The sequence below is a fragment of the Sceloporus occidentalis genome, unplaced genomic scaffold (genome assembly GCF_023333645.1).
Source record: "Sceloporus occidentalis isolate IW3139 unplaced genomic scaffold, rSceOcc1.0.p SCAF_6, whole genome shotgun sequence".
Taxonomy (NCBI): domain Eukaryota; kingdom Metazoa; phylum Chordata; class Lepidosauria; order Squamata; family Phrynosomatidae; genus Sceloporus; species Sceloporus occidentalis.
Genome location: NW_028316986.1, coordinates 50666546 through 50684012, shown reverse-complemented (window position 1 = coordinate 50684012; position 17467 = coordinate 50666546). Strand labels below are relative to the sequence as shown.

The following is a 17467-nucleotide window of genomic DNA, read 5'->3' as shown; positions in this document are numbered from 1 at the left end:
TAAAAAGACACGACGCAAAAGGAGAAGGGAATGGTGGTGGAAAGGGGATCAGGTCCAGCAGTTCTTCTCTCCCTCTGAGGCCAGGACCAAGGCAGATGAGAGGGCTCTGCTTCTTAAGGATAGGCCTGACAGCGCTGGGCCTGTCTTTTCACTCCCTCTAAAATGGAAATTAGTCACCGACTACCCTGGGATCTAATCCTCCCTTTTCCCTTTGATTCTGTGAAAAGGCAAAAAGTGACATGGCTTATTTGTTGTTAAACGCTTGCTATATTACCTTTTGTCTTTTTGCTACTATAGATTAAAATAGCTATCCTTCAGGAATCTGATAAACATAAATTGCATAAACCAGGGCAAAACTGGATGTGACTATGGAAATATGTGAATGTCTTACTGGCTGTATCCAGATGAGAAACTGTAGCACTACAAGTTCATTCCTCATCTGCTCTAGTTAGAAGTGTTTGGAATGAGCATTCCACTTTGTTCTATCAACACCAATTGGTGGGACATAGTTACTCTCCTAAGTCTTCTTTGTCTTTCCTCTACCCAAAGATGCCTCCAAAAATGTGGCCATTGGTAGGCAAATGCCTTTTCCCTGCAGCTTTATTTATTTATTTGCAATCAGACAGAGAGACATGCTGGAAAAGATAGATCAAGATAGTTGAACGCTGAGTTATTGCATTTGGGAGTAGAGAGAGCATTGCCCTTTATTTATTCGTTTATTTATTTAATGTAATTAATGGGAGGCAGCAGATCCACTTTGCATGGTGGGGCTAATGCTTCCTCCTCTCCAAACCTGTTCTTTGCTCGGTGTGAAATGCTATCAGCTACCCACTTCCTCAAGAGCAAGACTGATTAAAATGCTATAGGACAATGATTCCACTTTAACTGCTTTGGCTGCTAGGGTTTGTAATCTGGAAAAGGACTATAGCTCTCTGGTTGACAATTCTAAATGCTTGTTAAAAGCAGTGCACTGGTTTTATTAGTTTGACAGAGGGGATGCTCTTTTAGGCACTAATTCTCTGCAGGATCGTATAGCCTGAAGGTTTTAAGAATGGACAATTAATCAGAATGACTCCAAGTGAAAATGATGTAGAAGGACAAGATGATTTTGCAACAAAAATGGTTATTTCTTTATTGAAAAGGCAGGAAAAAGATAGTAGCAGAAACCAACAGAATAGTCTATGCCCAGTTCAAGTTGTTTCTCAAAGTAAAAGAGGGAAAATAACATCATAGGAGTTAAAATGCCTTGTGCTAACCAATGTACGGGGACTAGAGCTAAGCTTAAGGGACTAGAGACTAAAAAGCACATATGGATTGTTTCACCCTCTGACATGAAGAAGATACCTGGATATGGAAGTGGAAGCCAGATCTTTACAGAGAGGAGTAGGTCAAAAAGAGGGTCTCTCTCCCTCTCCCTCTCCCTGTTCTTTTAAGGTGGTCTCCTAAAAGTTAAAAGAACACCTCTGGGTAGGGCAAAACATGACATCAGTGTTGTTGTTGTTTTATTAAAAATGTGCTTGTAAAGGCAGGGGTGAATATGTCCTTCGAGTACTGATGATGACTCTTAATTTGGTCTGGACAGTATCAAACAATGGGGTTGCATACACAGGACAAAGCTAATCAGTGTAGATATTTACCATCTTTTACAATCAAGATAGATTTGCTCAACCTCTTCAAAGGTTGCACAGTACTTCACAATGGGGTTGTACCAGTCAGAGCCAGTTTGACAGGTCTCCATTTAGTGGAGGCAGACAAGACAGTTAAGCTCTAATTGCTTTCATGAATGCAACCATTTCCTTGTCAGCAGGAGGGCAGGAAAATGAAGGAATTTCCAGTTTGCAGTTGAGAAAAAAGCTTGGCTCCCCCTCCCCAACAAGATGGAGAGGTCCAGGCCACAGCAGTCCTAGACTGTCCAGTTTGCCTTCTTAATAATTTGTTCACACTCTGGCAAGAGATAACTTATCTGTGTTATACATTGAAATCTAATGTCCAACAATAAAATAGCAAAGTAGCATATTAATTTGGGAGGGGGGCTAATGGTATTGACTTATGTAAGAGGGTTACACATTTTTGTAAAAATAATAATAATAATAAATGGGCAGACCAGGCTCTTAATTATTTTGAATGACACCACTACTAGTGTGAAAGGGTCCCAGAAGCCCAAAAACTATTTTTTCTGTCTCATGTGCAGCTCTCTCATAGAATTCTGAGAAATGTAAGCCTTTCTAATTGTGTCATACCTGATATATGGAACATGCTTGTTTTTTGTTTGATTTGTATAAAATTTAAACTTTATGAATGTGAAAATTACCTAATAATTAGAATTATTTTAATAAATAGAATACTTTGATAGTCTGTAAAACTATCTGTATATAGTATTTTTTCTATGTGTGATTTCAAATACTGTAAATGTAAATCTGTACTAGCTGGGGTTTGAGGAGACTCTGCTACCCAGCCACATTTTATTTTCTGTTCACATTCAATAATATAGTTAATGCTTATTTTAAATCACAGAATATCCTGCAGTGCTATGAAAATTTGTGTCAAGAAGTACCAACAGTATTTGTCAATTTGATGGCACCAAAAATGAAGAAGGTGGGTTACGATAAATGTGCTTCATTTCAAATTATTTGCCTTTGTTTTGGAGGATGCTTTACAACAAAAAATAAAATTGTCTTACTGGTAATTAGAACCACAATCCATTACAATCGGTGATGTTCAAATTATGACACTCTCATTGAAATTAGTAAGAGCATAGGAAGTCACCAATACATTGCACTGCCTGTGGTTTGTCACAGCTGTGATTTACATTAGATACTTTTTTAAAATCCCAAATAAGCACACAGTGTCCAGATTCAGGTGTTTCTTGTATTATTATATTTTATTTAATATACTGTGAAGATCTTATGCTTTCTAGGACTTCCCCATTTACTACATATTTTGAGAATATCTCCATGAAAACAACATGACAGTTTTTACTATGTTATAATGAATGCAGGGAAACAATCCACTATAATGTATGAGTTATAAGGCACTGCTGGAATCTTGTAGGCGAAGCTTGTTGTAGATTCCAAGCAGTGCCTTATAACTCTGGGGTTTTCTCTCACAATCTCATCAGAAACCTCATGGGATACTGCAGAGCACTCTTAACTGAGTACTGTACAACATTTAAACTAATTTTCAGGGTTGGCATAATCCACAGTCTCTCAACCACAGGCCAGTCTCAGTCAGCACAGCTGGTATAAATGATGAATTTTATATGAAAGCTAAGATCTTATTTATGTATACTTGTATACATATAAACATTTGCAGATGTAGCATCATTAGTTCAGAACAAACCACATCCATCCCATCTGCTTGCTGGCTTGGGAGGATTCTCTTCCAGAATAGTGCAGGGAGAGATGCCTGGTAGCCAGGCTCAAAGAAAAGGCCACTCTAACCCTCTTGCTGACTAGCTGGATGAGCATCTGTCTGTGTGCATTTTTGAAAAATAAATATAGAGTATCAAGGATCACCCCCCCCCAACTTCCCCTTGCAGATATCTTTGTATGATTCCATATTCACGATGCCATGTGAGAGTGAAAGAGGTTAAGGAAGAAAATCCTTTGGAAATGACAAATATTTGTGATTTTCTTTTTATTTTAACGAAGTATAGCTCATAAGGAGATACTAAAATATGGGAGATACTGAGCCTTAGTATAGAACGTCATTTGATTGTCATGGTTGGCTATTGTCACAATAAATGTTTTCTTCTATCCTTGCCTACTTTCATCAGGTGGAATCTGTGCTCAGGCAAGGTCTTACAATTCTAACCTGGTCATCTTTGACTTTACCTAGCTTCTTTCAAGAGGTTGATGAAGTTATGAAAATGTTTAATCAACTGCTGAAAAAGGTAAACACATTTTCAAATGCATGTTCAAAATATGGTTGTGGTTGTTATTTATTACAGATTAGGTCTGCAAATGTTTAGGCCTGCATTTTATAAAAAAATTCTGCATGGGCTCCAGGAGCTCCATAGAAATTGCCTTGGCTGCCCTATGCAACCCTATGTAACTTTTCCTTCCCCTGGTCTAAAATAGTAGGCAAAAAGAGACAGTAGAGAAAGACAAGGGTGGGAAGGGTGGAGAGTAGGGCTGATGCACAGAGTTAAATCTTGGGTCCACTAAGGGCTTAAAAGAGCTCCTGTTCATAGGCCACCAACCAATGTGCTTCTTTGCCTGCTTCCACTATTAGAAGTGAGGCAAGTAGCAAATCGTGTTTTTGGCAGTTGTGTCCCACTTGTGAATTTTGACCAGAACCTTGTGTACTAAAAATTAAGTGCCAGTTTGATATTTATTTATGTATTAGTTCAAGCAGATTTTTAAAACTTGGAACAATTACTAAAGAAAGTGAAAGCGGAAACTACTAAGTGAAGTTTCATGCTGAACAGTAAGAAAACAAAAATAATGACTACAGAAAATTTACATAAATTCAATTGGATAATGAAAAAACAGAAAAAGTAAAAGAGTTTCCTTACTTTGGATCAACCATTTATTAGAACAGGAATTGTAGTCAAGAAATCAGAAGACTAGAAATGAGAAGGACAACAATGAAAGAATTGGACAAGATTCTAAAGGGCAAAGACAAAACTGAACACTAAAGTTAGGATAGTACAAACAATTGTATTCCCCATTATTATGCGTGGATGTGAGAACTGGACAGTGAGGAAGGCTGACAGAAAGAGAATAAACTCATACGAGATGGGATGCTGGGGAAATGTGCACAGGATACTATGGATATCTAAAAAGAAAAATAAATGGGTCCTAGAACAGATTGTGGTTGAATTCTCCCTGGAAGCCAAGGTGGAGAGTAGTAGAAAGAGAGGATGACTGTATACTAGGTGGATAGACTCAATAAAGTCTGCAGGACCTGAGCAGAGCAGTTGAGGACAGGGAGTCTTGAAAGTGTCTCATTCATGGGTTGAAGTCAACTTGAAGGCAGTTCACAACAACAGCAAATACTGCACGTTTTTTACTGGCATCTTGGATTGCTTGCTGCCAAGGTCACAATGAGGTGCCCAGTGATAGGCACATGCTGGATGCCTCATTCTGACCTCTGAACAAGTGACCCACCATAATGGCAGATTTACCAGGTGGCCTAGTGGGACACCCATTCAGACAGCCATAACAATGCAGAAATGAATGGCTCTGGATCTTCCCAGAAGATCTCAATCAATAGGAAAGGGTTTTTTTTTAGTTTGTATTTATCTTGTTATGCCTTGGTTCTGGAGTGGGATGTCCTGGATTGCCCACACTAAAACCAGGGCTTGGGCTGTGTGTCGTCCAATCAGGATGATGCCCAGACAGGGGCAGGGGGATCAAGCCTGTGTAAATAAATACTCAGTATCTACTGTTTTCTTGCAGTTTCAGTTAATGTTGTTTAAGTCTCCCACCACCACATTAAGGTAGATAGAATTTTGTGAATGATACTGCTTTGTTAGTCTGGGAAGAAACCAGCATGGTATTAATTATATATTTATTTTTGTAGATTAATGATTTATGTGAAATGCAGATTGATTTAACATTGAAAGATATAGCAAATACTCTTTTGCTTGTACTGCCTGATAATCCAATGAAAGTTGAGGATCTATTAGCACGCAATGAGGTAAACTCAATTTTAAAATCTTTTTAAGTGGAGGTATGATACTTTTATAAATACACATTGTCATTTGTGACATCATGGACTATGTGTCTGTCTTTTCACATCACAATTAGAATAAAGTAAACATTTAGGCAAAAGTAAACCACTTGACATATCTTAGTTATGACACCTTTGAAGATTAATAATTCTGAATTCATTTTTAATATTTCAACAGTAGATGTTGTATTTCTCTCAGTGTACAACTGTTAGCATTTTTGCATTGCCTCAAAACTGTATAGTCTAAATTAAACCCTCTCTTTTGGAAAGCTGACTGTTGGTTTCTATCAGCTTCATTGGGAGTCAGCCATATGACAGGGTGGACATAGAGTTCTTTGGTTGTGAGAATTATGTAAAATCACAGTGCTCTGACTAGTATGCTGAGAATGCAGGTATCTCTGCCATGTGATACCACATGTGCTAGACTCTGGGATACCTCTTAGGATAGGTGGTGGTCACAGCTTTGGTGGTCTGAAGCTATTCTCACTGTAAATACAGTGGACCCTTGTTATACGCTGGGGTTTGGTTCCAAGATCCCCCGTGGATAACAAAATCTGTGGATGCTCAAGTCTCATTAAATATAATCACAGAGCAAAATGGTGTCCCTTATAAAAAATGGAAAATCAAGGTTTGATATTTGAAATGTATACTTCTTTGAACATTTTCAAACCATGGATGCTTGAATCTGTGAATAAAAAATCTGTGTATAAGAAGGGCCAACTGTATATTTTTATCTGTGTTTAAAGCACTTCAAAAGCACTCAGCCTCAGGGGGAGGCAATGGCAAATGCCCTCTGAACATATTTTGCCAAGAAAGCCCCATGATAAGTTTGCCTTGAGGTTGCCATAAGTCTTAAACTTATGAAGGCACAACAACAACAACAACAACAAATTCCAAATAATAACAGAGAAAAATACAAATAGTGATAAATGTTTAAATACAAAATAGTTGCTTCTTGGACCTTAGGTTTTATTTGTTAAGACAGAATTACAGTACGGCAGTATCTGAATTTGTTGGCCTTTATATTTGTAAATAAAAAATGCAATTATTAGCATAAAATACTGCTAATAAATAATTTAAAATGTTAATAAGAAATGCAATGTATAACTTTATTCAAATGTTTCCATTTACTTTCCATTCTTAAATATATTAAATGTTCTTATTGTGTGTCATGAACAGGTCTCCACTAAGGAATGGGCTGAAATATTAAACAACAAAAGCCGGCATATAGAAGATGCTGTACAGGAACTGATATCTATATTTGAACATATTTATGAAGTTAAGCGTGTTAAAAAAACACCTGTAAAAAGATTTCCAACACAAGGTACTTATTAATTTGTTTCTACATAATGAAAAAATTCTTTATGAAATCTCCCAGGAAGTTAGTAGAATTTCTTACAGTGTAGGACTACCACTGCCCCCTCCCGAATTCGTCCCTTCTCGCTTGCTGCCCCTTACTCCTGGAACCTTCTTCCCCCACATGCACACCTCATCACTTCTCTACCCAGTTTCAAAACTGAATTAAAGACTATATTGTTTAGAGAAGCATTCCCAGAGGTGAGCCCCTCTCTGACCCAGGAAGCCTCCTTTTAACCATCCATTAAGAAGCCAAGCCCTTCCTCCAGTCGATCTGCCTTGGTCCAGGCCTCGGAGGTGGAGAAGAACTGCTGGACCTGATCCCATTCCCCACCACCACTCCCCTCTCCTTTTGTGTCATGTCTTCTTAGATTGTAAGCCTGAGGGCAGGGAACCATCTTACTAAAAGATTGTATGTACAGCGCTGTGTAAATTTACAGCGCTTTATAAATAAAAGTTAATAATAATAATAATAAATAATATTTATAGGCATTTTTCTTGTCTGTTTAATATCTGTATGGTTTGTGTAATTAGTTTGTACTGTACTGTACTGTTAGCCTACATAGGAGCTGCTGTTTATAATTATCCACAAAAGACTGTCTTCATTGAATGAAAGTTTAATTAAGAGCAAAATATGTATTTCAGAGAGAAGAAAGATGTGGTTGGCAACTGCTGGTTCTATGACTAAGAGACAATGGTGCTTATTGCCTGGCAGAGGGTTGGACTGGATGGCCCTTGTGGTCTCTTCCAACTCTAAGAGTCTATGAATCTATTAATTTGGCTTACCTCTGCCAGTTTAAATTTAAATTTTGGCTGCACCTTGATCTTATCAGAAGGTTTTTGCCACTGAATTTGCTGCCCAAATACAGCCCCGGTACATCCCTGCTTCCAGGAGCGCTCTGGTGGCCATTCTCTTAAGCTGGAAAATTCCTGGATCTGAAAAGAGCCACATGGAGCATTCCTGGAAGCAGGAATGCACCTCGGGTGGCAAATTCAGTGGCAAAAACCTTCTGATAAGATCGGTATGCAGCCCAAATTGAAATTTAAACTAGGATTTGTAAACTGAATTAATAAGCCAAGCAATAAACTCCAAATGTGTGTGAGAGGAAAGAAAGTGAACTCTGAAAATATCGAGATATAGGTGGGGAAGTAAAGGAGGAAACAATATAAAGAGGAAACACTAACCATCTGGTTAAATCTTTGGTCCAGCATGAAAAAACAAATAATTACAGTTATTTTCTCCCCACAACATGAGAATGAGAGTTTCTGTATAATATTCAAGCACTGTTTGTACTTCATTCAGGAAAAATTCATTTATGCAAATTCACATGGCTTTGTGGAAAGTCTATTTTGTGCTTTAAAAAAAAACACCCTTGCAATCATTTTTGCATAGCAATAGTGTATTTTGGTAAAATAGTTTGTCTACAAAATGGAAATCTATGCCACTGGTGGGCTTCCAATGTGCAACCCCAGTCTGAAGGCACTGGGTACAAACCAATCTCCAATCTGTAGCTGTTAAGTGGGCTCTTGGTCACTATCCAGCTGCACTTTTGCAGCTGAACAAAAGTGAGTCATTATATAAGGAGATACTGAATACCTCCTGCAATGACCATAAAAATACATATGATTGCATAACAAGAGGTTGTGCCTATTGAAAAATGCACTTATTCTTGTCAAAAAATATATAGAAAACAGTACCTGAAAACTATTTGCTGTGCTCCAAAATAACAATAATTTAAAAAAATCTTGGGGCTGACCTCATTTTCCTCTGCAGAGTGTCTTAAACACTGAGATGTGAATATCAAAGATGTGAATATTTACATGTGTTCTTTGCATCTCCAATCTTTGCTGCTTAGTCACATGTACAAGCATGATTGCACCTTACCTTCCAACATGTTCAAGGTTAGAGAACTGTATAAGAATTGTTCTTCCTGTGTTTGGGCATCTTCAGGTTGTCTCCAACATGTGGCAACCCTAATGTGAACTTATCACAGAGTTTTCTTGGCATGATTTGTTCAGAGTGGGTTTGCACCCTTCTGAGGCTGAGAGAGTGTGACTTGCCTAAGGTCACCCAGTGGGTTTCCTTGGCCAAGGGGGATTTGAACGCTGGTTTCCAAGTCATAGTCCAATGTTCAAATGACAACATCATCCTTATGGACAATAATTAGAGGACAATATTTTTGTCTGTTCTGATCCATCCTCTACAAAAGCATCTAGCCCGACACTCCATTCCAAACTGCATTTGCTTGATGGTCATAATATGCTGAACCTCTACCAGTCCCTTGCTATCTTCCCCTGTCCATTCAGACTATCTACCCAGGTCATCATGAGAGGATTAAGGATATTGGAGTTTATCACATGAAGAAGATTGGGAGTTTATCCTGTGAATATCCCAGAAAAATCGCATAATTATACATAACGATTTCACACGATGTCACACAAAACCCGCCATTAAAATGGTCACAAAGGCCCGATCCAGATGGGCGCGATAGGATGCCCTCGTCACGTGTGAGAGGCAGTGCTTCTAGACACCCCTCGCCCCTTGCACGTGATGAGGGTGTCAAAATGGCAGTGCCCTGTACAGATGGGCACCACCATCATTATGTGACAGACACCTAGTGTCCGCACATCGCAGTGCCATTAGGATGTTGCAAGTAGCCATGGGCGCACGGTGGCATCATAATCGGGTGCTTTAATCTTTCTTTAATGCCAAAATCAGCTCCAGTGAGATAAACTCCTGTTTGTATTAATTATTGAGAACTTATCTTTTTGCTTGTACTGAAGCTGAAGCAGGCACAGAGTCAAGTTACAAAATCTAAGTCATGGGTCTATGTATAGCATAATGATTCCAGTTTAACTGCTCTGGCTGCATCCTATGGAATTCTGAGGTTTGTAGTTTGAGACGGCACTAGAGCACTCTGGATAAAAATTCTAAGTATCCATCCCTAAACTGCAAATCCCAGGATTCCCTAGAACTTTTCCATGGCTGTTAAAATGGAAGCATAGTGCTACAACTGTGTAGTTTGAATTAATCTTTCATGGCAATACAGTTCCTGGGACTCTCTCTCATTCATCATTTCAAACTGGCTTTCGGGCGGGTTATGGGGTTGAGTCGGCCATGGTCGCCTTGGTCGATGCTCTCCGTCTGGGCATCGACAGGGGAAGCGTGTCCCTGTTGGTGCTCTTGGACATCTCAGTGGCTTTCGATACCATAGACCATGGTATCCTTCTGGGGCGCCTGGCAGAGGTGGGAATCGGGGGCACTGCGCTCCAGTGGTTCCGGTCCTACCTCTCCGGGAGGTCCCAAATGGTGCAGCTGGGAGACGTGTGCTCCGACAAGAGGGCCCTTAAAACTGGGGTCCCTCAAGGAGCCATTCTGTCTCCCATGCTATTTAACATCTACATGAAACCGCTGGGAGAGATCATCCGGAGACATGGGGCGCGGGGTTATCAGTACGCTGATGACACCCAGATTATTTTCTCTATGTCTCCGACTGATGCAGTGACTGAGGATGGCGTCTCTCCTCTCGTGGCCTGTCTGGAGTCAGTAATGGGCTGGATGAGGGAAAACCGACTCAAGCTGAATCCAGAGAAAACGGAGGTACTCGTGATAGGTTCCCCTGGTCCAGGAATGACGGTGGTTCCACCTGTCCTAAACGGGGTCACGCTCTCTGTGAAGGACTCCGTGCGCAGTCTGGGGGTGCTTCTTGACTCGTCCCTTCACCTGACTGCTCAGGTGAATGCGACGGTCAAGAGCACCTGTTATCAGCTTCGGCTTATTCGCCAGCTGCGCCCATACCTGGCCCAGAGGGACCTTGAAACTGTGGTACATGCCCTGGTAACCTCGAGACTGGATTTCTGCAATGGACTCTACATGGGACAGCCCTTATACCAAACCCGGAAGCTTCAAATGGTGCAGAACATGGCAGCTAGGCTGGTCACTGGCACGTCCAGGGCCAGCCATATAACACCGGTTTTAAAAGACCTCCATTGGCTGCCCATTCGCTTCCGGGCGCAATATAAGGTGTTGGTGATGACCTATAAAGTCCTAAATGGCTTGGGCCCAGGATACCTAAAGGACCGCCTCTCCCCGTACATTCCGCCTCGCACCCTCAGAACATCTGGGCAGCAACTACTTAGGGTTCCCGGGGCGAGATTATCCTCCACCTCTAGGAGGTCTTTTTCCATCGCCGCCCCGGCCCTTTGGAATACGCTGCCCATAGAGCTCCGCTCAGCTACCTCCCTGGCCCAATTCAAACGGGATTTGAAAACCTACCTGTTTCAAATAGCATTCCCCGATTAAGTCCCTATAGGGCCCCCCCGCACAGGCCGCACAGGCAATGGATTGGCTAACCCGGGGGCTTTTGCTTTTGCTTTTGTTTCTGTTTTTTGTTTTTGTTTTGATTTCGTTTAATGTATGTTTCATGTAATTTTGATATGGTTTTAATTGTATATTGTGGATTTTAACTGCTGTAAACTGCCCTGATCTTATGGAAGGGCGGTATACAAATAAAATGTTTATTTATTATTTATTTATCATTCAATACTAAAGCCAGCTGTAGGAAGAAAGTGGAGCAGGGGAGGGATAAATACCAGCTAAACTGACAAGAAAAGCTAAAGCTCTTATTGCAGAGTGACAGAGAGAGAGTAAATTTGGGTAGCTGGACAAATAAATTGGGTTCCTATGTTACTGAAACATGATTGAGAAATAATAGTGGCAGTAAGTTTTTTTTTTTTTTTTTTGGTACTGCTTCATCCTCATGCTAGGAATATACATGCTAATACATAACTGACTACCTTGAAAGTTATAGGAGCTTACTGGGAAAGGGAGGCTGGTAAACTAAATTTGGGGACTCATCAGTTTCACCTTGTATCTTTCCTATTAGTATGATGCCAGAATCCCCATCAGGATCCACCCTAACATCTTTGCTATGCCTCTGGCACCAAGGATGCTCCTGGTTTGGCTTCACATGGCGTTGGCAAGAAAGCTCTGTCAGGGTAGCTAGTAAGCACATACCCTTGACATATCATTGCTGGCTTTTGAACTTTATCTTAGCTTCCAAAACAGCTTGCCATTTACTTGGCATGGGCTAGAGGTAGTGGTTCCAGAGAAAACAGTGCTACCAACAACACGCTTAGACTCCATGGAGCTAATTACATTCTTTGGAGTTGGGGTTGAATAATTACATGAAATGGGAATGAATTTTAAAATGTTAAATGACTGAAAACTCAATGTCGATGCAGTATCACCTATACTAATGATATCTGTATGCAATAAAACCTGTATAAGGATTAGATTAGAAGTTTATTCATAATGTTCACCTTCACTAGTGGACTCAGTGAACTGGAAGAATGGGGAAACTGCATTTCCCATTCTACACAGTTGGGAAAACATTAAGTGTTCCTCATTGTGAAACGTCTTAGTCAACCAAACATGTAGAAAAACACTATTGTAACATTATTTGTAGGTTATTGGGTAGTGGTTATTTCAAATTACACAGGCATATGATATATGATGGAAACAGAATATGGTATAAAACATACTGACCCATGACAATTTGGTTGTTTTTATAGAAGCATTCTGCACTGTTTGCAGGCTAACAATATAAGCATTCATTCAGTTGTCAGTTCCAACTGCAGTAGGCCCATTTTTAGTCAGAACTTAGTGATTACTTACTATTGGTTCCATTGATTAAAATGAGTCAACTCAGTTTGGAACTAACAGTGATTATTTTCTGATTTGTGTATAGGTACATTCAATTGAAATGATGGTTCTGTAAAAGAATACTACAACATGCACACTTAATGCATATGTTCTTGAGCAGTTACCCATCCTGTAATACTGTATTTTGGAATTCCAGTGATCAAATAAGTACTTACTTCAGTTTCTTTAGTGTGCCTAAAAAAGGGGATTAATTAATATTCTATTCTGAAATGTCTACAAGTAAAACCAGAGTGTGAATTAGTTATAGGTATAGTATAGTTGCTGCCTCATTTTTCAAAAGTAACTAAAATAGGTCCTATTTTTCTTTCTTTTAATGTTCTGAATTCTTTAAACACAGATTTACAGTGCTTCATAAATAAAGGTTAATAATAATAAAGATAGCTTGGATTAATATTTGAAATGCACACATGATAAATTTAAAATAATTTTGTCCATTGAATTATTATGTGCATGTAATGCTCTCAGACGCTTCTTTATTTTTCTTTGCTATACCTAAGAGCAATGCATAATAACAACAACTACAATAAATCCTCCTCCGTTTTATTTCTATCCCACCTTTCACCTAAGAATCAAAGCAATTTACAGGTTAAAAACACATTATTAAAAATTCACAAGATACAAAAACAAGAATAAAAAAATTAAAACCAGATTAAAACATACCTGTATCATTACATACACACCAGCACAACAATTAGCAGCCTCTAGTACATTGTTTAGATGAGAGGGACCTTGTACAGTCATTCATTCAATGTCCTTTGAAATAGAAATGTCTTTACTCATCTGCAAAAAGAAAGTAGGGAGGGTGCTAATTTAACTTCTCTGGAACAGAGTACCAGAGCCTGGTGTGAGGCTACTGAGAAGGTCCTCTCTTCATCTTCCCACCAGACGCACATGTGAGGGTGGTGGGACAGAGAAAGGCCTTCCTAGGAGATATCAAAGCATGGACTGACTCATATTATCCTTCAAATAATCTGGTTGTGAGCCGCATAGGGCTTTATAGGTCAAAACCAGCCCTTTGAATTGTGCCTGGAAATGAAGCAGCAGTCAGTGAAGCTGTTGCATCAAGGGAGGGGTATGGTTTTGTTTTTTTGGGTTTTTTTTTTTTTAGCCAGCCCTAGCGAGCAATCTGGCTGCAGCTCTTTGGACTAGTTGAAGTTTCTGAACGTTCTTCAAATATTCATGTAGACTGCATTAAAGTAATCCAACTGGGATGTAACTAAGGCATCTGTCACTGAGGCCAGATCTGGCATCTCTAGGAATGGGTACAGCTGGTGTACAAGCTTTGACTCTGCAAATCTACTCCTGGCCTCTTCTGAAACTTGAACATCCATGCTCAAAACTGAATCCAGGAGCACACCCAAGTTGTGTTCATAGGGAGTGTAACCCCATGGAGCACAGGCTGAATCCCTATTCCTTGTTCTGTCCTTTGAATGACCAGGAGCACCTCTGTCTTGATTGGATTAAGTTCAGTTTATTTGCCCTCAACCAGTTCATTACTGACAACAGACAGTTTTACGGCTCCTTATTGTGGTGTGGAAAGGGTAGATTGAGGCTGTGGCATGTAGTTGCCGCGGCCCCGATCCAGCACTGAAAGGGGCGGTATGTTCAGCCCCTAAGTCAGAGGATACTTATGCAGTTTTATTTCTGAAATTCAGAACAAGCTGTTCATAGTGGGCTGTTGAGTGGCCTGGATTTTCCTCCCTTGAGCCAGTATGTAAAAGAACCTAGCCCACTTGAAACAGCTGTGCTGACCTGCTCCTTGCAGAGGCAATGAGGCAGAGGAAAAAAAATGCTTTTTCTGCCTATGTTGTCACAGAGCAGCCCTCAGATAAGCTTTAGCTTGTGTTCAACCAGGCGCACTTCAAGTTGTCTGCCAATGTTGTTCTAGTTATTCTCACTTGTTTTATCACCACTAGCTTCCTGAAAAACCTAGAGGCTGGTTAGGCTCCACTCCATGAGGGTATGTTCTAGAATGAGCATCTTCACTGCCCTGGGCATTTTTTCATTCCAGTTATTAGGCAGAACTTCAACAGGATCACCTATCAAGATATCAGGAAACTCCCCCAAAGCCATTGGGAATTCATCAGGTCCATAAAGCTCCTAGGGAGGACCATTTTAACAGGTCCTCCTCCTCTGCAGAAGTTCTGAGTCCCAACAAGTCTAAACCCAACAGGAAGTGATCTGTCCATGATAATGGAACTGTAGCTATTTTCTCCACTCCCAGATCACATCCACCCAACCCACTACAGAAATCAAGGTCCAGTGTGTGCCCAGTATCATGAGCAGGGCTGGATACCACTTGGGACAGACCCTTGGTTGCTACGACAGACATGAAACCCTGAGCTGCTCCCAACAGGGCAGTCTCAGTGTAGATGATGAAATCCCTCAGCCCTACAAGCCAGGACGATTTCAATATCAACTCCAAGATAACCCTGGCTAACTCAGGAAGGGATACTGTCGAGCAGCAGGGTGGGTGGTATACCAACAGAATGCCCAATTCGTCCTGGCTACTCAGCTTCAGATAAACACACGTGCACCCAGAAAACCTGGCCAGGGGTCTGGAATTTCGATAGTCTACTGCATAGTCTACCTCTCCATCCCACAGGTTTTGCCTGCTGCTGAGCAAAGAACACTTGGTGGACAAAGTTGAGAGAGATTAGCCCTCCCAGCCTCATCCAGCCAGGTCTCTGTGATACATGCCAGGATCAAGATCAAGTCCTGAATGACAGCTATCTTCCCATTCACTGACCTGGCATTCACCAATAGCATTTTCAACCCAGGGGTTCTGTAGTTGAGACTATCCAGGTTATTTGAGTTGTGGGACAGTTTAAGGTCAAGAAATACCTTATTCCTGTCCCTTCAATTAAAGTGCAATTGTCTCCCCTCTTCATATTTCTCTCTGCCATGTACCACTGTAATAGCTGCCTCCTCGGATCCAGTATCTCCCATTCTCTTTTCAGAATATATCTCCCCTGTATTTTAAGCAGCGTGACAAGCCCTTTGAGTTGCTCAAAGATGTCAAAAGAGCAAAATGCACAGGATTTCAAAACATGCCAGGTGAGATTTTTAGTCCTATGCATTTTACTTAAAGACATCACACAGAAAAAACACATCAAAACAAGATTCCCAGAATAAACTCTTGTGTTTCTACTGCACAGTTAAAAGTACCACTGTACAACAATCCAGTTCATGCAAATTTATTTACTGAACTATCAGCTCAGAAGTAAAAAGTATTAGATTATTCTGGACTAAATGGGGCTATTGAATTCTGAGAGTATCCATCCCTTTGCATGTAATAGAAGTAGTGGTAATGAAGATTAGCCATACAGCAGTAGAATAACCCTTCATTTCTAGGGACAGCCTTCTCTTCCAGATACAAACTTTGGCATAGGTTTATTGATTAAATATAATTTCTTATATTTTATTTCCAACAGAAGGGAAACATGTAGCATTTGGAAGTTCACCAGACATGCAGAGGGCCAGTTCTGGATCTTCTTTAAAGCTTAGCAGTGAGGAAGCTGAAGACAGTGAGAAGGAAGATGAGTTTAAAAAGGTATTTAATTGCAAAGGACTAAGGGTATATACATTTCATCACTCTAGTAATTCAGACTTGCCAGGAAACCATTAAAAATACTACACAAATTGTACAGGTAATTCTCAGAGGTTATTTAGCCTTTTATTGATATATTTCATATCATGATACTGCTTTTATGAAGCGAACTGGAAACAAACATGATGCTAATGATCCTTCTATTTGAGTGATTTACAATCTAGTTGTGGCACGTGAGAAATGGCTCTGCTGAAACTTTCCTCAGCCTATGTCTTTCCCAGAATAATTTCTTTCCACTATTTTCCAGGTAAGGCTTACTTGTGGTCTTGGTGACCAGCCAAGGGAAATCCTGAAAGAGCAGGAAGGGCTCATTATTCCAACCTCCCTGATCTCCTTTTTCATGAAATTCACCAACCATGTTTTATGTCTCATTTATATATTCTAAAACATGAGTCTGCTATTATCACATCCAGTTGGATTTTGGGTGGAAACTGTAGAGCCCTACAGATGTTATTGGACTGCAACTTCCAGCAGCACTAGCCAACATATGTCATGGTGAGTAATGCTAGGAGCTGTAGGTTATCAAAATCTGGAGGGCTGCATAGTTCCTACCCATGAGTTAGACCATGTGCATCCTTTAATGCTCATATCTCTGCATCAAAGTAATCAATTATTCAGTTCCCCCAGGCCTGGTATCAAGCACAATGTAATGAATGCAGTCTGGATGACTGAATAGTGCATCACTGAATCACATCATGTAATGAAATCTCTTCAGCTCACTTCAGTATTTTAATAGTCAGGCAAAGGTTTCACAACCACAGTGGCCTGGTGGTTGTGTCACCACCTAGGAGCAGAAACATGGCACATGGAGATAGGCATAGAAGAAAGACACAAAAACAATTTTTTTGCCTTCTTTTTCTCTGATGTTTTCATCATGATAATGTGCACTGGGTACAAGATTCCAGCCACTACATTTCTTTTTTAAAGGAACTTGGAAACATTAGCTGAGCTCTTGCATAACTGGTGTCGCTATGATGTGGCTATGAGCTGGCTTTCAATCTGTCTTCAAAAACCCACCTTAAAATCCAGCTAATTGCACTCAGGGATGGCAAGTGGGGCTGAAGGGTCCAGTCCCCTTCCTGCTAGTAGTCTACAGTGTA

At 40.3% G+C, this 17467-nt stretch overlaps 1 protein-coding gene across 3 annotated transcripts in view; it reads left to right on the top strand.

Annotated features, from left to right (window-relative positions):
* DNAH8 (dynein axonemal heavy chain 8) overlaps positions 1-17467 on the top strand; it is a 203483-nt gene that overhangs the window by 40399 nt on the left and 145617 nt on the right. For all 3 annotated transcript variants that reach the window (XM_089529590.1, XM_089529589.1, XM_089529591.1), the window contains exons 19-23: positions 2515-2595; positions 3776-3892; positions 5527-5643; positions 6856-7000; positions 16192-16310. In XM_089529590.1, coding sequence (XP_089385716.1) covers positions 2515-2595; positions 3776-3892; positions 5527-5643; positions 6856-7000; positions 16192-16310 — 579 coding nt within the window. The remainder of the gene's footprint in view (positions 1-2514; positions 2596-3775; positions 3893-5526; positions 5644-6855; positions 7001-16191; positions 16311-17467) is intronic.